This window comes from Carlito syrichta, unplaced genomic scaffold (genome assembly GCF_000164805.1).
Source record: "Carlito syrichta isolate Samal-C Ts95f unplaced genomic scaffold, Tarsius_syrichta-2.0.1 Scaffold304002, whole genome shotgun sequence".
Taxonomy (NCBI): domain Eukaryota; kingdom Metazoa; phylum Chordata; class Mammalia; order Primates; family Tarsiidae; genus Carlito; species Carlito syrichta.
The window spans coordinates 495,714-515,585 of NW_007248098.1; the positions used below are offsets into that span (position 1 = coordinate 495,714).

The 19,872-nt window shown below is 37.7% G+C and overlaps 1 protein-coding gene across 3 annotated transcripts in view; it reads right to left on the bottom strand.

The window, feature by feature from the left end:
* Positions 1-19,872, bottom strand: part of RBMS1 (RNA binding motif single stranded interacting protein 1) — a 232,681-nt gene that overhangs the window by 46,198 nt on the left and 166,611 nt on the right. For all 3 annotated transcript variants that reach the window (XM_008059359.1, XM_008059358.1, XM_021713046.1), the window contains exon 3: positions 4,302-4,360. In XM_008059359.1, coding sequence (XP_008057550.1) covers positions 4,302-4,360 — 59 coding nt within the window. The remainder of the gene's footprint in view (positions 1-4,301; positions 4,361-19,872) is intronic.

The following is a 19,872-nucleotide window of genomic DNA, read 5'->3' on the forward strand; positions in this document are numbered from 1 at the left end:
CTCACAACAATGCTAGCTGGTACTGATGCTGATGGGTTCCTAGAACACTTACCTAGTGGGGGAAGCCTGTATGAGGTGTCCACCTTTCAAAAGATAATTCTGTTTTTTGAGGAGTTCCTCCTCATATTAAAATAGTCACAGATTTTTCATTGTAATATTTCTTAAGTTACCAAGAAAATGTTAAATTATATTTAGTACACTATTTAAAGGAACAGGATACCAAGCAAAATACCAGAGCTTTCCTTGGAACTCAAATCAATTATTATAAAATTACTTTTATATGAGTAAGATTATTTTGAAAAAGGAAAGCATCGTTTGGAGGTTCTTTAGAAGAGAGATCAGACTTGCAATTTATTTACAGATATTGTGAAGAAATAGTAATTTAGGAAGTATGACACTAGTATCAAAATAGACATCAACAAAGTCAAATAGATAGCTCAGTAACAGTCCAGAATTAGTACCAAAAATACTGCCTGGTAACAAAATAAGCTGCAGTGAAATGGAGTAGACTATTGTTTACAGCAATAGATGTTTCAAGAGAGATGAATGCTAAAGCTGGAACAAGAAGCAGTTTCCTTATATTACTTGGAATGACTGAAATAAGGCTTAATTTGAATTAGAGGAGAAATAGCCAGTTTGGGAGAAAAAGGAACAGGCTGGTCCAAGTAAAGCAGAGAGTGTTACTCAACTAACAGGTTAGAAATCAGGTTAAGCATATTCTGGATGTAACTTAGAAATCTGCTGTAATGCTAACAAGCAATACCATAAATTCTCTCTCTCTCCTCTCTTCACTCACTCACTCATTCTTATACAATTTCAGTAAGTCACAAATGAGCACCCAGCTACACAGAAATGATGTAGCGCTTACTGGTGGATATTTATTTGTTTTCTTCTAATTTCGCTATTGTCAATAAACTACAACAAACAGCAGAGCTCAATTTTGGTGATTTTGTACTTGAAGTTACTGTCTACTTAGGTAATATTAGCATTCCTTTACCTATTGTTTTCTTATTAGGAGAAATCTGTAACAGTTATATTTTAGTTAACTGTTTATATCTTTTTATGGCCTTTTCCAATGCCTACCACACTCTAGCTGTTTCATAACCATTTGCTGAAGACAAATAAGCATGCAACCTTGTGTTCTTTCATTTTCTCTATCCGTATTACTTTCTTTTTTTTGAGTTGGAGTCTCACTCTGTCACCCAGACTGGAGTGCAGTGGCCGCTCCCAGCCACTGCAGCCTCGACCTGCTGGGCTCCAGTGATCCTTCCACCTCAGCCTTCCAAGTAGCCGGAATTACAGGCATGCGCTACCACGCCCGGCTGATTTTTTGATTTATTGTAGAGATGAGGTCTCGCTGTGGGTCTCGAACCCGCGGGCTCAGGCAATCCACTCACCTCAGCCTCCCAAAGGTGCGGTATTACAGGCTGAGCCACCGAGCCTGGCTCCTGTATTACTTTCAAGTAACTGTAAGACTTGAAATTTGAGTTATGCAGTTTCTGAGGATTTGATTATATTTCTACAAAGATGTTTTTGAAGGTGGGGTTCACTAAATAACATGGTATCCTTTCACTGAGTCTCCCCAGGAGAATTCTTCTCAAGGCTCAGTGCAATGAATAAGTATGTTATTCCTGCTCCCTGAATTTTCACCTGCCATTGTGATAACTGGATCATAGGAAGACATATGTTTTCTATTTTTCCTGCTCTTACCCTTATTTTTCCTGTTGGTCTGATTTATCCTCAAACCATTTTTATTTATGAGTATGTGTTTTGTGTTCTGGTGTTATATACAACTCTGTAAGTATAAATAGTTAATCCATTAGTTTTATAACCAATCCTTTGTGAGATTTTTTTTTTTTTTTGGTCTGAGTTGCACCTATCCCAGTGTTGGTAGTATTTAAATGCTTTTTGTTGGCAAAACTTTGACAAAAATCAAAATGTAAAATAACAAGTGAATTGTGAATTTTTAAACTTAACAATTAAGGTATATGTTATCTGCACTAATATTTTCTTCAGTTTAATTCTGCTAAAAATAGAGGCTCTAAAATATGTTTTATGACAAAAAATGTTCTGTGGTCTTCCGAGATCTCATTTCATATATAAAATTCTTTGATCTGTTTAATCTCAAAAAAAGTCAGTACACAAGCACCTTTAGTTTACACTAACATTCTATAATCTCTTATGTATTAATTTATCCATAGTCATCTATCAATCAATCATCTATATACCTACCTATCATGTCAAGTTATCTTGGGTAATATGTTATCTAACTTTAATATAAGCTAAACGTTATTTCTTCTCATTTGTCCCAAAATTACTTTTTTTCACAAGCTTTCTCATTCTTGCTTCCAGGATTTTATAAACCCACTCTTGCTTACCCTTCTCCATTCACTCACTCACTTATCTACCCACCCCACCCACCCAATATCTGTGGACACGTATTGCTAGGAGGCTCCTGTGAGGCAGACAGCTCTGGAAGGTTTCTATCATTGCCCACACACACAGAAGCAGTGTCTCCCAAGACCCATTTTAAGGGAAGGTGTCTCCAGGAGAGCTGTCATATCTAAAATTGGTTCTGAATTATTCTTACCCTTATTTAGAAGTCCATAAACCTCTTAATCTATCTATGAACCCAACTGTCATGGGTTTGCATGATGACAATATATTTGATTTAGCATTAGCTTATTTTTTCCCATAGCTTTTCTAGATCATGTCGAGCTCTTTGTGGAATTCTGGCTTCTAGGGAATAGGTTGCTACTGGAGAAGAGTGTACAATAGTGGTTTTCAGTTCAGGGACATGGTGGATATTTCAATCAGGGAGACCTCTGGGTCTCCTCACTTAACTAGGGCAGCTCTGCATTTTAACATACTGAACTTCCATGGAAGACTCTTTTGGGGGGGGGTGGGGAAGAAAAGGAGGGGAAGTAGGGTAAGGCTAAAATCATTTGTTTACTCTGGTTTCTCTCTTGGCTTGAAAGTGATGTTTGAGATCAGCTTCCTGTTTTATGCCCGCAAGAGTCTATTTTTCTTTATAAAACCCAAATATTTTTTCTGTATCTCACTCTCCCAAATCATTTATAAATGCTAAATAAGACTGAATCCTACTTACTAAGCATATGCATTTCAGTCTCCCATTTGACTCTCCAGTTGATTCATTTAAAATATTTACTGGGTACCACTCTACATGAAGCATGCTCTATTCACTATCCCAAGGCAAAACTGCCTTAATGTGCCATGTTGATTAAACATGGGCTTAGCTATTTGCCACAATAGCTCCTTTAAATTTAGACACTCCGAAGAAGAGACAGAAATACAATGAACCACTTCAAGTCTAGATTAAAGAAAATGGCTGGCTTACAAGGAGATGCCCTACCATAGGGCTCATTTATGTTCTTTGCCTTTTACAGATTGTGCTAAACCACTGCCCCGGCACCACTACTTGAAAAACTGGGGTCTAATTAATGAGGAGATTTGCCTTCTCTGCCTATTCCTGTCAACTTATTTCAATTCATGGGGTCAGTAGTTAGATTCAAAGTCAGCTGACTCTATTCTTCCCTTTTCCTAGAAATCACATGCCCATTGTTAAGATGCTGGATCATTAAAAGTCAGAACCACAGAGCATCAGAGCTGCCTACTGTAGACGCCTCCTCTTCCAGCTCATGGAGCTGGATGAGCTCATCCTAATTACATGGAAAACTGAAGGTCAGTGCATCAAATTAATGCAGCAGCATATTTCAAAGGGGCGCATGACCTCCCCTCCCTATTACAATTTGGTCAGTGAAAATGGTTTTCTCCTCCCCGCTGCCAATATTGTCAACAGGCATTCAGCAGAGAACAATTGGGAGTATTGAAACATGTAATTAAGGACTGCTTAAAACTACTCTATTCTAATTAATAGAGCCAATTTGCACAATATGTAATCTTTTCAGTTCTTTAGTACAGTCCAATGGTCTTCAGTAAGCAGCTCTAATCTCCTCAGGCTCAGGAAAGAAAAGCTATTTTCTAACTCTATTCCCCTTTTAAAAGCAGAGGCTAAATGCCAACCAGTATTTTGCATGTTAACTCTACTGGCGTCAAATCTGGAATTCTGGCAAACTGCTAGCTGCTGTTGGGTTTCTGGCCAAAACTCAACCAGAGACAAACATAAGCAATATACTATCGCTGTACAAGACAGGACTGGGTGACATATAAGATTCAGTTTTTAATAAAACGGAGGTAGTTTTGAAACCAAAGATCATGTTTAAAATTCTGTTATTTGTCTAAAGCTATCATTTAGCAAATAATCAGCCAAGAAGACATACCTTTGCATTTGTTTGTTGTCTTATCCAAAATCGCCTTCGTGGAGACTATTTTCCCATATCTAAAAAAGTTTTAAAAACGAAGAGAAAGAAGTTACAAAGAATTCTTATAAATGTCTAAGTCCAAAGAACATGCATCCTTTTCAAACATCTGCAAACTTTAAAGTACAAAATGTTCTTTTCTAAGGGACAGGAAATGAGAATTCTAAACTCAAAACTAAACTTTAAAAAAACGGAATGCCAAGGTCTCCCATTTCAATATTGGGATTGTAGTTTGATGCTCAATTTTGAAGAATTAGGTACTTACCTGACAATCTTGCATCAAAAACATGGGATGCGAACTCTATTAAAAAAAATAACAAATAAACCTTTTCTTCTAATAACAATATGCTTGTGTCCAATATAAAGCCAAATGCAAGGCTACAAAATTACAAAAGGAAAGTAATGTCCTAGGATCCACATAGCTTTTATGAAATAGCAATGAGGAAAGCTGCTGGCATCTATTCATTCTGGTTTGCAGATAGCACTGCAAGGCTCTAGATTGCCACAGAAGGGTGTATGCACAGGTATGTTTAACACAGTGGTGTAAAACAGATCTTTTTTTTTTTTTTTACTAAAGATGTTTATAGAAATATAGTTATTAACATCTCTTCTAACTCACTAATAATAAATATACAATATATTCACTAACTTGTGTGTATGTATATGCATATAAGAAATGGGCAATCAAGAATATAAAATAATGGATTAGGGATTAATCATTAATTTTATGAGGGTTTTATGAGAAATGGGTTCAAATTCCTTATGTGCCATAGATGGTAGAGAATATGGGAAAAATGTAGAACATTAAAATTTAGTGCACTACTCCTGAAAATGAAGGAACAGTATAATTTAAATACATGTACCAAACCCACATCCTCTAAGTGAACAGACCATGAAAAAAGCACTGTTATCTATGCTTTCCTTTTAAAAGTGGAGGGGGCAAAGTCTGAAAAATAATTCTTAAAAATTTTCTTAAAAATCAAAGTAAGGGTAGATGCTAATAAATGAGTTTTGTGATAAAAAATATTAAAATAAGACTTTGGGAAATGCACATAACTTACTTCATGTATCTGAGGCACAAGCTTCCTCATTTATAGTCTACTTGCTGACATTAACTTTAAAAATTTCACTGTTCTATGTTAACTTTCTCATGATGACTTTGAGGACTAAAAAGAATTTTAGGAAATGGAAATATTTCAAATTGGGAGGAGTCAAAATCCAAACATTCTAAACCATTTTGAATACTGTAGACGTCTACGTTATTCATTGAAAAAAACTAAAATTTATTTATCCAGAAGAAACAAATGACTTACGCCACTTCTCTCTCCTGATAATTTTCCTTATGTTCACTCTACGTAATCAAATGATTACTAACTAGGCATGAAAGTAAAGATAACTTCAGGTTCAAATGACAATTACATCCAAGAGGCATAATGCTGTATGAACATCTTCAATTCTCTATAGAGATTCTGAGTATTTATAATAACATTAACACAGATCACTAAGCTTACAATTAAAAAAGAAATCTGGAAAGACCCACAAATGAGAAAAAATAAGTGATGTAATGACTACTTTCAGCAACCATTAATCTACCTAGGTTATATGTTCGATATTTACCAGCTGCTATGGATTGGATTTTGACTCCTCCCAATTTGAAGGTGAAATTTGTTGCCCAGTGTTGGAGGTGGGGCCTAACGGGACGGGTCTGGGTAATGGAGGCAGATTCCTCATGAATGGCTTGGTGCCCTCCTCTGGTAATGAGTTCTTAATCTGTTAGTTCTCCTGAGAGCTGGTTGTTAAAAAGAGCCTGGGCTCCTCCCTCCTCTCTGTCTCTCCCTCTCTTTCTCTCACCACATAGGCTCCCTTTTGCCATCTGCCACAAGTGGAAACTTCCTGAGACCCTCAACAGAAGCAGATGCTGGTGCCACACTTTTTGTACAACCTGCAAACCTGTGAACCAAATAAACCTCTTTTGATTTTTCTTTTTAAAATACATTACCCAGCTTCAAGTATTCCTTTATAGCAACACAGAATGGACTAAGACACCAGCATTCTCTCATTTGTACAAGTTTTTGATGAAAGTATTTTTAGATTGTTTCCCTGACTCATACCTTTCTAAAAGCAAGAGGGAAAACTGGTATGACTGTAATTTAGAGTAAGAGGATTGAGAGTCACAGAAATTAAGAGACTTGGCTTGAGGTCTCGGAGTTCAAGACTTTTTTTGCAAACAAGCATAAAAAAGGCAATTTAGGAGAAGGTAAGGAGTTGGCCTTCGACATTTCTGGTTCTGCTTTCAACATTTAATGATGGGAAAGTCAGAGAAAGACATGGAGAAAGAAAGATGTGGAAACAGAAAAAGGGAAAAGGCTTTTGGTAGTGCTGAAACTCTAGCGCTGGTTTTGGCTCTTTTCAATCTCTGCTACATTTGGCATCAGTCCTCTATGCCAGGCACCTCTCTCTCAGCCTTTGTGATGGGCCCTCTAGGTCTCAATTCACCTTTCTCGCCCTCTTTCAGGGGTTCTTTGCCTATATGATTGTCTTCTCTTCCTCCTTAACTGAGTACTTTAATCAAGTTTAATAGCTGGTCCTCTGTGTTTCCTTTTCTTAGGAAATTCATCCAGTGCCACTGTTTTAATTAATTAATGAATCACTTCTAATGATGCCCATTAAAAATTTTTTTAATCCCAGAGCTTTGTGTTTTTTTCTTTTCTTCTTTCGACTTAAATGCCTTAATATTGTATTAAGATGCTTAAATATCTAGTTAACTATCACCTCCAGCCCACCATTTTCTAATTCCCACCAGCAACAGCACCCCAAACACATCTTTTCCTGTCTCTCTCCATATCCTTTTATTTAATAGCACTGTCACTCTCCCAATCTTCCATCAAGCTCAGGGTCCTTGAGGCATTATCAATTCAGGCCTTCCTGAATCCAGTTGGTCAACAATTCTGAGTTTTGTCTTTGGTATGTTTCTAAAATTCACCCTTCCCTTCACTGTGCCTAGACGCTTGCAAAAAAGCACATAAGAGTTCTCCCTGCCTCCAGTCTCTGGTTCTTTCAACCCTGCCTGCTGCATTAAATTACCTCAAACACTACTTTAAGCATGTCTCTTCCACCTCTGCATTACCCCATTCTACCCATGCTGAACTTGAAGAACCTGTTCCATGAAACCATCTCCAATCTCTTTAACTATTTAGTTGCTATTTTATAAGAAACCAGAGAGGGGATTACATTTGTTGAGTTCCTACTTATAGTTTAGGCACTGTGCCAGATGCATATGATGCACATATGGTCTTATTTAATTAACTTCACAACAATCTTATGAGGTAGGTGCTGTTATTCCCATTTGTGCATATAGGAAAACAAAAGCTCATAGATGCTTGGAGCCTAACACCTTGCCTAAAATCCCAAAGCTCAAAAATGAATAGTATTTAAGTTTTTACTACAACTTATCAATGAAATGATTTTGACAAACAATGTTTACTTTATACAGTCAGAGTATAAAAGAGGAACAAAACAGAAAGTCTCTTCTACTATGGTATTGAAATATTCATTTTCCAAGCCCACACAATTTTATGTTTGAAGATCTTATTTGTTTGCTTTAAACTTGAGAAAAAAACACGTGGCTTATGGTTGAAAGAGGGATCAAGAGACAGAAGAAGGTAGGTAGGAAAAAAAAGATTTCTGAAATTTACCAGTTTCATTACAAGTCATGGGGTGAGACTGAAAGATTGATTTTCACAGAACACTGGAGAACAGTTTCCACTCACCCTGTGGGGCTGTTGCATACTTGGCCTCTAGCAAACAAGCAGATCAGGAAGCTGCTTATTTGGAGTTACCTGAAAGGTGTTGAAGGGTTTCCTTCTCCTAAAGTATCTTCTCCTTTAGGCTTCCCACTTTGTTATGCGCCTCACAACACAGAGACTGCATTAAAATACAGACCCCCGGACTGGAAGATGGAACACTTTAAATCTGTCAGGCCCTGGCCAAGTAAGCCAGTCGCTCAGTGGGTGACTCAGCCACTTATTACAGGAATGGAGTACAGGACAAGGAGTTTGGATGGTGTGAGAAAAGGGCCAGAAAAGGTCTAGATCTAGAATATGGGGAAGAACCATCAATCAGATGGCACCTCAGGGACTGGGATAAGGGGTGGCAAGGTACAGAGCAGTCACCATTTCCCTCTACTAGTTCTACTTGCAGTAAGATTTGGTAATGGGGGTGGGGTAGGGTGGGTGGGAATGCTATTACAGACAATTAACATTAAGCCTGACTAGATCTAATTAGACTATGCCAATCACCAATGCCTACAAGAGTGACAGACATTTGGGTAGAATTTCATAAGGCAACCAGTTTTTCACCTCCCTTTGTTCCTATTTGTAGTTTAAATGAATTTGTGTTAAAAAAAAAAATCATCATTAAGGAACAGGGACATATGATGTACTGGGAGAAACAGGCCTCCTCACTGGCAGAATTCATACCCTAAGAACACCAGGGAGAGCATGTCCAAGAAAGCAAGCCACAGAATTGAATAGAGAAAAAAATCTGACTGTGAAGATTCTTTGGGTTTTATCCAGCTTCAAAGTAGCATGGCTCAGGCCACAGCCCTGGGCTACCCAGATTACAATATTCTTTGCTCAGAGCAGATAATCCACTCCAGAGGAAGCTCTGACAGCAAAAAGATCAACAGTAATTTAAGAGACATGACTACACAACAATTAGAGTTTCAAAGGGAGAAGATAACAAAACTCACATTTAAACCTACTGGCCTAAGTGAACTTGCTTATAAATCCTTTGCTTAGAAACTACTAAAATTTTTTTAGTTTGCAGCATAATGTAGTCATTTCTCCACTTCCACAAATGTATCCTTTTTTTAAATCTGCTGTAATATAAAATCTAAGTTTATTTTAAATTGAGTAAATAAAGCTTAATTTTCTTCTCTGCCTCCATTACTCAGTCCCTCCTAAATAATATTATTTTTTTGCAATTTCATCTTAATTACAAAAGAAACACATGCTTATCGTAATTACAGGATTCAGAAAAGTAGGTTGAAAAGTTAAAATCACCCGAAGCCCTGAATATGGTGTGCATTCTTACAGACTTTATCTAATGTGTATGTACAAATGTGTGCATACACACACTCTATCTATCTATCTATCTATCTATTTATCTATCTATCCATCCATCCATCCATCCATCCATCCATCCATCCATCCATCCATCCATCCATCCATCCATATGCATACCCCTCTACTAGGAATCTGGCAGCTTTTGAAGATTTCCAGTTAAGAACCAGAGCTCTGGAAAGTGGAGTCCACTCCAACCACCACCAACAGATGGCGGTAATGGTTGATAAGTTACTTTAAAATTGGACATTCCAGTTATAAATTCATTTAAGGTACCGTCGGGCCATTTGCAGTGCTTGTGTTTAGTTTTGGAACATTATTAAACCTGAAAAAGCAATCAGTGTGTTAAAAACAACAGTAAGAAAACAGTGTATACTTATAATGTAAGCAAAAAAAGATACTTTCAGTTTGAGAAGTGCTAGAGATTGTTCATGCATGTGGGATGATGGCTTTTGTTTGTTTTAATGGCTCAACGGCTCCTGAAGGACAAACAGGGACACACACATCCCATAAGATGGACTGTGCTTGTGTAAACGACAATAATCACAAGAAAAGGAACGAGATTGAAATGAGGAAAAAGAAAGAAGAACAAAATATCAGCAATGCAAAACATTATGACCTAGTGAGTTTCATAAAAGTAATTACTTACATGTACATAACTCCTATGCCAGGCACTGTTTTAAGCAATTTAGGTCAATTATTTTAATCTTCATAACAACCTTTTGGGTACGTATAGAATTACCCCACTTTTTAGATGTGAAGCTTAGAAGCAGAGTGAGTAAGGAACCTGTTCAAGGTCACACAGCTAATAAGTAGAAAGATTGGAGGAAAGAAATCTGCTTTGAGTTTAAAGGCCAAGCATATTGACAGCTGTAAAAACTTGGGTCACCAATAACAGATTTTTCCACAGGTTCAAAGCAATCCCACTTTGACTTTGCATAGCTCCAAATGAGTAAGGGGATGAGAGCAGACTCTGGAACTGCTAAGGTCCTTAAGATAGATGCTGGTGACATTCAGGAAGAGGTTACTTGCCTCAAGACTTCCTGAATACATGACATTGATCCTATCGTGAAGATGCCCAACAGAGCATATATGTCAGTGAGGCAGTGGCTTTAAAGTTTAAAAAGAATAACTCATGTATCTATTTGGTGAGAATGAATGAGGACTGTATGCCAAACCCCTTGTTATTTTGGAATTGAAAAAAATACATATACACACCCTCCACACCTTCATACTTATACCCACAGAGGCATACACACAGATGATACTATATATGTAGTTTTTTAATTTGCTTTTTTTTTTTTTTTTTTTTTGCTGCTTTATATTTTCAGTGGCCTCCCAGGAAAAGGGAATTTCCGAAAACTTGCTTCAGCTTTTCTAACAGTGGTTGGATAGGGGAAGGAACACAAAGTATAAAGTACTTTGTATAAAGTACATCTGTACATCTTGCATAGCTATTTAGCTAATAAAAAAAAAACTTGTTGGAGAATGAGGTCTCAAAGCACTAGATAAGTGACTCATTTATCTATGTAATTCTGAATGCTTACGACCTTGAATAATTCAGTTGGCTATTATTTATTTATTTAGAGTCATGGTCTCACTCTGCCACCCAAGCTGGAGTACAATGGTACCACCATGGCTCACCATAGCCTCAACCTACTGGGTTCAGGCAATTCTTCTGCCTCAGTCTCTTTGAGTACCTGGGACTAAATGTGTGTGCCACTATGTCCAGTTAATTTTTTTTTTCTTTTGTAGAGGCAAGGTCTTGCTATGCTGCCTAGGTTGGTTTATTTTCTTTATTTACTTGGTATGAAAAGTGATAAGATTTTTAGATACAAGATGTGTTAAAATCTTAAATTAAGCAGTCAATATCCAACACATAAGACTTGAGTGTCTTTGTGAATAAATGATTACTGGTATATGTAGGACAGGAAGCTACCTCGTATGCCATTGAACTTGAAGCCAGGGTTTAAAGGAGAATGCTTGTCCTAAAATAAAACAGTAGGAGAAGTGGCAGAAAACCTACTGTAGACCTAAAGGTCACACAACTGAAAACTAGGTGCTGAAGAAGAATGGGTCACAGGAGAGTTAAGTACAGTCAAGAAAGAAGAGAACAAGTCAAGAAATCAACTCATAAATATTTACAGTACGAAGACAGTATGCCCTTTACCACACAAGGTCTATGAAAAATATATAAGATGCCACATCTGCCATTAATGGGGATAATACTTGGAAGGATGTAAGGGATTCTTTCTTTCTTTCCTTTTTTTTTTTTTGAGTCAGAGTCTCACTCTGTTGGCCAGGCTGGAGTCAGTGGCACAATCAAGGCTATTGCAGCCTTGACCTGCTGGGCTCAGGTGATCCTTTCACCTCAGCCTTCCAAGTAGCTGGAACTACAGCTGTGTGCCATGATATCTGGCTAATTTTTTTTATTGTAGAGACCAGGTCTCGCCATGCTGCTCAGGCTGGTCTTGAACCCCTGGACTAAGGCAATCCTCTCCCCTAAGCTTCCCAAAGTGCTGGGATTACAGGTGTGAGCTACTACGCCTGGACAGGGGTTTTTAATAATAACTACAAAGATGAGACTTTGATTCATGGATGCTAAATAAAGGAGGCATAAACAAAGAAGGAAGGTCAAATTGAGAAAGACTTTGGGAAAAACAGAAATCCAGGTGGGCTACAGAAGATGATTAACAGAAGAAACTAATGCAAACCTATGCAGCAGGGAGGAAGAAAATCTGAAAAAAGTCTTAGAGGGCCCTGAGATCCAAGAAAAGGAAAGAGGGAACAGAATGAGATCGGAAGTTTTGCAACTGTAAAATGGGATGATGAAAGCAAAATTCTAGCAAGATTAGTGAAAATCGTATGTCTAGGATTAGCAGAAAGGGAAGCAAAATTTTATTGTATTTATTTTCTTGCCTTTTGTCCTCCAGCAATAACACTCATGGGTTCAAGAAACTTAAACGGAGGGATGAGGAGAGTTAAGGGGTGGATGGAAAAGCTCTAAAGGGCAGACAAGACTTAGACAAAGAGCTTCATTGAAGGAGCCTTAAATGCTTAACTCAACATATCTGAGACAAATAATCCATAGTATCTGTGCTATGAAAACCATTGGCTTGTCTCTGTGACTTTAGAAGATAGAGGAAAGGAACCATCAAGTTCACTTCTCTGAACTCTCCTGTAAGGACAGAGATTTCAGCTCCAGTCACAGATGCAGAGACTGCAGATTCGAGATGATTTAGCAGAAACTCAGACCATCCTCAGGTGGTCTAACCCTGTGGTAGCTGGGCTGCTTTGCAGCATATGTGAGCTGATGGAGAATAAATTACAAATGCTCTGGGACAAAATATCACATTTTTTCAAGAGAAAATATAGATATCCACATACCTGATTTTTCATAACACTGAAATTTTAAGAACAACACAACCTTTGAAAGTACAAATAAAACTGGTCATTTGCACCCAGATTTTGGGACTAATAACCTTTACTCTTTAAATATGGAACTCCATATCAACATTCCTGGGTGAATTCATTATAAAGGCTAGACAAAGGTAACAACTGATGCCGTTTATTGTATGACTTGAACTAAAAAATTCAAATAGAATGAACATTAAAACTAACTTATTAAAATTGGCCAAGATGCATTTTTTGCCATATTCTATGAAAAACATAACCCTTCTTCTAAATAAAAAGCATACAATAAAGTATTTGATTTATTACACAAATTTGCTATTAGTTTAGCATCAAGTCTATTATGATCTGCAATCAAGGTAAAGTAGCTTTACACTATTTTATGATCTTTTAAGCACACATAGCACACAAAAGGTCATTCACATTATCTTATGACAATATTTTTACCACAAGTCACTGTATTGCAGCACTTAAGGATGCAGTCACAGATGGTCAGACCCAAATTAGTGCTCCCAAGTACTAATATGTCAGAGGAAAATAATGCGTGCAGAAAATTAAGCCTGGAATTTTGCAAGTAAAATGTATATTATCTATCATAAAAATGAATCCCTAAAAGTCTCAAACACTGATGAATGTCCAACTTTGAAAGCAAAGGAAATTTGATTTTAGAAAGTGGTCTTTTACTTCTGAATTGAATTTATGAACCGACAATGATTATTTCTTAAATTCTCTTTCTCCCCTACCAAAGCCTGTAATGTGTTTCCTCTGCTTTGTTAATCTCACCTTCATGTTTATTCACTACTTAACTATACTGCATTATAAGGAAGACAATGTTGTCATGGAAAGAAGATAGAGTTTCCACCACAGAGACCTGTCCTGAAGTGCTGATATGGCCAATGACCAGCCCTGTGACTCTGGTGTGGTCACCTGGCCTCAGTATTCTCATCTGTAAAGTGGCATGATGATATCTCCCGCACAGCACTGTTGTTAAGGGGCCAGCATGGTGCTTGACACAGTGTGTATTCAACAACTAATAAATGCTATCCTTCTCTCCCATGCCCCTCCAAATAAGGGTACTTTCTAAGTACCCTATCACCTGAAGGATTGACCTAAACTACCTTCTTATCCTGATACTAATGTGGATACCTATAAAGCAAAAGTTGAGGAAAAGGAGACCTACTGTTTTTGTTACTTTTCAACACCATCTTTTTGTTTTTGCATATTGTAATCACTCAACATATACTAGTTGAATGAATAAAATATAACATGTAATATGATTTTCCCTGACAGTGTTTGATGTGGGACATCAGCAGTGTTAGGAAGAAGGGGAATACTACATTTTGCATTAGAAAATCAACATGATCTTGGTTGTATTTTATCCTACTTTAGTTTATAAAAACACAGGAAGGAAGCAATATAATTTAGGAGTTTAACATGGGATTAAAAATTAGCATCCCCCCAAAAAACTTGTAAAAGGCTGGGGGCGAGGGGGAACAAAAAACCCAGAAAAGCTTTTGTTCCTAGATTATTTTTCAAGTATCTCCAAATTTGTCACTTCTTTTTAAAATAAATCAAAACTAGAAATCTTACACACAAAGAACTGTGTCAGTCTGTAGAAAATGAATGTATTAAACTCCAAAACTGAAAACCATAAATGACTGTCTCATTCAAAACAAGAACAGTGTGACAGAGAGTAAAAGTAAACATGCTTTCTGAAGCAAAACAGAGTTATCTGAAACTATTAAAACAGAGTGTGCAAAATTACCTAGAAATTTCTCTTGATTCTGATACAAGCTAGGAGTCAAATTGGACATTTCTTTAGACTGAACACTAATGTTGGCTTTGATTCAAAACTCTGCACCAGCATATCGATTTCCAACTGCAGCCCATCTTTTTCTCAAGTAATAAATCCTGACTGCCCCATGACCTTGAAAAGCCAGTCTGAAGAACAGACTGACAAGGAAAATGTTATCTATTTTATTCACTTCGGCTCTAAGAAATTTGGGGATAAGATATAAAGTATTCCTTGTAAAAGACACACTTGGACTGTGTAAGCAAGGGAATGCTAACACAGTCTGCCAGCAGAGTTGATGTTTCTAAACTTAGACATTTGGCTCAAAGGTCACTTGTGAAACAGTTACAGTTCTAAGAGCAGATCTGATGGAAAAGGATACATAGGCTTCCATATTGATTTTCTACTGGTTTGCCTCTGAACTTCACTGTCCTTAGATACTGCAGATAAAGAGGAGCCATCATTGCCAAGGCAGAACAGTACAGTTCCAAAAATTCAGAATCTTGAAACTTAAGAAAACCAGAAAGGAATTATCTTTGTCTGAAAGAACATAACTAAGAGCACCAAATGCTGTAAAATCGCTTTAGTATCAGTTTCTCACAATTACCATATCCCAAATGAAGGTAATATGTCTCACTATATTGAGAATATAGTTTGAATTCACTGTGTTTCCCATAAGATGTTCTGCTTGTACTCTGTAAGTGGGGGCTGTGTATGGAGATCAGGGCTAAAAGTGCTTTTCATCTACATGTAGTCAGTAAGCATTTTCTACTCTAAGTTGTTTTGAGAAATCTTGCATAACAGGAGAAGTTTTGATAGAATGGCAAACTGCTTCAGATTCTTTAGGTGAACAAAAAACCCCACTAGATTCTAGAAACTCAAGGCAGGTAAGGCTAATATTGATCTGAAGCAAAATTCTTGAGTGGATTAGTAAACAGAAGGTCAGAGACTTGTGAAAAGAACAAATAACAAAGAAGTCCTTAAAAGCAAGTCATGCGTATTAAACTTTTGTTCTTTCTACTTTGGGGTTCAGTGAGGAAATTAGGGCTGCCTGGGAATGCTACATAGCATATTTTGACTTGAGTTCAGTAAAAAAGTTATTATTTGCTCATGGATTCGATGAAAAAAATCAGGAAGATGAAATTTGGTTTGGATGAGTGGGTACCAGTTGAACAAGTGAATTTATAGATTGTTGGTAATGATCACAGTTAACAAGAAGGGAAGTCTCTAGGGATATGCCACAGGGCTTAGTTCTTGGCCAACACTTAAAAAAATTTTTTTAAACAACGGCATAAATGGGATCACTGGTGGCACACTTAATAAAATATATAAATGTCCCAAAGCTAGGAGGAATGGTGAGTGTAAGATGCTAGAGGTAACAGTGAAATTATTTCAATAGGCTAGAACAAACACTTGGCCCAAGCCAATACAATAATATTTAACAGTAAAAAATAAGTCTTACACATAAGCTCCAAGGATTCAAAATCAACTGTACAAATTTAGAAAAAGCCTTGGCTTGTTCACATGAAAATATCTGAGGTTTTTAAGCACAAGTTCAAGTTCTCTGAATAACTAAAACTTAGGTAGCACTGAGAAAATTACATGCGCCTGATCACAGAAAGACAGTATGCTCTTGGGTCTTTTTGCTCACCATTCCCCAACACCTACTATTACGGGCTGAAATGTGTCCTCCAAAATGATATGTCAAAGACCCAAGACCCAGGACCTCTGAAGATGATCTTATTTGGAAATACAGAGTCTTTGCAGATTTAATCAAGTTAAGATGAGCCTCTCAGGGTAGGTCTTAATCCAGTGTGACCAGTGTCCTCGTAAGGGGGAAATATGAACACGAACAGAGACGCACTGGGAGAAAGTCATGTGACAACTAAGGCAAGGATTGGAGGGATGCAGTGCAAGCCAGGAGCACTAAGCATTGCTGGCAAAGCTGCCAAAGCTGGAAGTGATAAGGAAGGATTCTCCCCAACAAGTTTCAGAGGGAGCATGGCCCTACTGACACCTTAATTTTGCACTTCTAGTCTCTAGAAAATATCCTGTGTTTTAACTGTTCAGTTTGTGATACTTTGTTACGGCAGCCTTAAGAAACGAATACAGCTCCAGCTTGCCTATATACTCCTATATAGGCCCCTGTCCTGCTCTGTTCCATCTTAATTTCCTGCCCTTTAAGACATTCCTTCACTAGAGAAATCTAGCATCCTTCTGCAGGACTCGTTTAATGGCGTTCTTTAGCAGCAAGCCTTTTCTGACCTTCCCGGCTGCGCTGAGTGCCGTCGCTGCACTCTGCCCACAGCAGCCTGTCCACACAGCACCCTGGTGTAGCACTCAGCTCACGGCTCCATTATCTGCACGGCTGTCATCCCCATTAGGTGTGTGCCCTTGGACTGTTCACTTTCCTCCTTGTATAGGCCTCAGCATAGTGCCTGACAAATAGTAAACATTCAACATTCAGAAGAAAGGAGCGGAGGAATAAAAAGCCTGCTTTCAGAGTGCTTTCCACATCAAATGCAATTATTTGAAACATCTCCTCGAGCCTAGTCTTCTGAGCACTTTCAGAAGAGAGAGTGAACACTATTAACAAAGGGCTAGAAATCATAGCCTGTGAGAAGAAATAACTGAAGGTCTTAGAGATGCCTGCCTAGAAAGGGAAAGACTGTAAAGAAGGTCTTAATAGAAACCTAAGTAGAGAGGTTTGCTACACCAGAAGTTTTCAAATAGAACTAGTCTGGGTCAGGAAGGGTGCTGCAAAGCAGTGCTTCACAAAAACTAGCCTGGGAGGAGACGATCACCACAGTATGTCAGTGGTGAAATACACAAAAAAAATGCGCAGTGAATCTGTCAAAAAATTAAACGTATTTTGAAGTTATGTTCTTCTGACTTTTGTATTACAATGGCCTTTCTTTAAATTAATGGCCTTTCTTTTGATTAAGGGTGGTAAAAGATGATGGTTATTTCAGGATGTGTTCTTTTTGACAAATAAAATCTTAACTCTATACTGGATCCCTAACCATAATTATTTTTGTTTAATTTCACTGGTCCTTAAAATGCAACAACCTGGAAAATCACTAAAATATGGTGGGTTCGTGAGTAGGGTTTTGGTATCCTTGCTTTGAAAAGGAAATTGGACTAGATGAGCAACAAGATTAATGTCAACAATAATAAATGGTTATACATACAGAATTACTGAGTAACAGAATAATGGCAAAGATATCTTTTAAAAACCACACTGTATAGCATTTATTTTAATTTCAACTTAAAACTAGGACAAAAAAAGTCCATTGAAGTTCTGCAAAATTGTATACAAATTGACCATGCCACAAACAAAAATCCCCATAAGAAAAAAAATCCAACAGGGAAAAGGCTTTGATTAGTGTCCCTCCCTCTCATCTCTCCAGGTCTCAGCTGAAACGGGCGTGTTCTGGGCAATGATGTCTCCTCATGCTTCCTGTAACTACCCTGCTCAATCAGCAGAACACAAACCCTCAGCTCCCCTGACTTCCTGCTTCCTTTCCCGCAGGGCTTACTAACTTTGTATGCTTAAATAGGCAAGGAGAAACAGGTCCTGAATGTAAATGCAGGTTTTTATACATCCTTAAAAAGTCCCTTACAACCAGAGAGGAGTGAATCCTCAAAAGAAAGCTGAGCTTCTAGTGGCATTAGAACATCAATGAAGACATGCTATCAAAGAATCTAGCCAGAAACCTTCACTACATATATACATATAAACATACACATATGTGCACATATACACACACATAGGTAGTTCTTTTCAAGTAAGTATAAAGTACTTTAAAGACTAAGTGTAACCATCTCTGGCATTAAAATGGGATTCAAGATATAAAGCAACTTAGGTGGAGGTTTGTTCACTCTGCAGACCTCCCTAGGAGCTGCTGGGGATTGACAAAGGGTTTGGGGACAGGGAGAGGTAGGCTTTCTTTGAGGTGAGTTGAGGGAAAAACAGGAATAGGATGTGATTATTTCTCCTGTGCTCATATGAGAAATACATATTACAAATAACATATTGTGATCCTAGTGACACTAATTCCTATTTCCTTGTTAGGAACATGACATGTGTTTTAGAATAGAAGTAAAATACATGACAAAGTCCTAAATAACAACTAAGTACCATTTCTGCTACTTAACTGTTCAGAGCTCAGCTTATCAAAATATTTGTTCTGTTTTACCTGGGTCACGCCCCACCAGGTCAGTCTGGGACCTTTCCACAGGCCAGTGTCTGTTCTAAACCACAAAGAGAGGAAGGTGGTAATTGCCCCCTTAACACCCAGGCCTACACTGGACTCACTAATTGCTCCAGGTCCCTGCTTGTTTCCTCTCACAAACACCTTAACTCAGAAAGCAAGCAATGGCCTTAAAGCTTCAGCTCATTCTTAGACCCGACTCCAAGACCTTTCCAATCTGTGCACTTCACTGATAGAAGCAATAAGAGAGGAGGACCAAGGGGCAAGTTAAGTAGGGGGTGGGTGGTAGATGGGAATGAGCATTTTTAGGACCATTAAATAAAAAATCAAATTTTCTGCCAGTAGCTGGGCATAAAATACAAGACATACTCATTCATAGAAGAATCAGAGAAAAGATGTAATGGAAATTCAGGAGATAATAACAAGCCAGTCTCTCCAAAACCAACAAATACTTCAGAGGAAGAAGTCATATAACATTTCAGCATAAGTCCTGAATTGTGAACTTTAAAGAAAACAGAGATATAAAATGCATTCATTCTAAATAGATGAAAACACGAGTGGTATAGCACCTATTCTAGTACCATGGTAATGTGATGCCCACATCTGTAAATCCTTTCTGACAGTAATTATTTTGAGACTTCAGATCTATAAACATGTTTGTTCTTCCCAATAAGGAAATCCTCCACCTAGTCATAGAACACTTATCTACAGAACTCAAAGATTTCCATTTCTCTGACACAACATTACATAAGGAGGTTTTTACGGACAAGGAGAATAAGACGCAGTAATGTATTTTCAGTTCTCAACAAAGTATTTTTGAGTAAACAAATGAGCTAACAAAGGGAGAATGTGTTGTTTCTAAATGAGTTCACAAAAAACATGTGGGCAGTTAAGGTAAGAACCAGGAGAGACGTTATGACAAGTACTTGACTTCTACGACAAACTTTTAAAAGTATTGCCACATTTGACAGATTACAAGGGCTTTCACACAT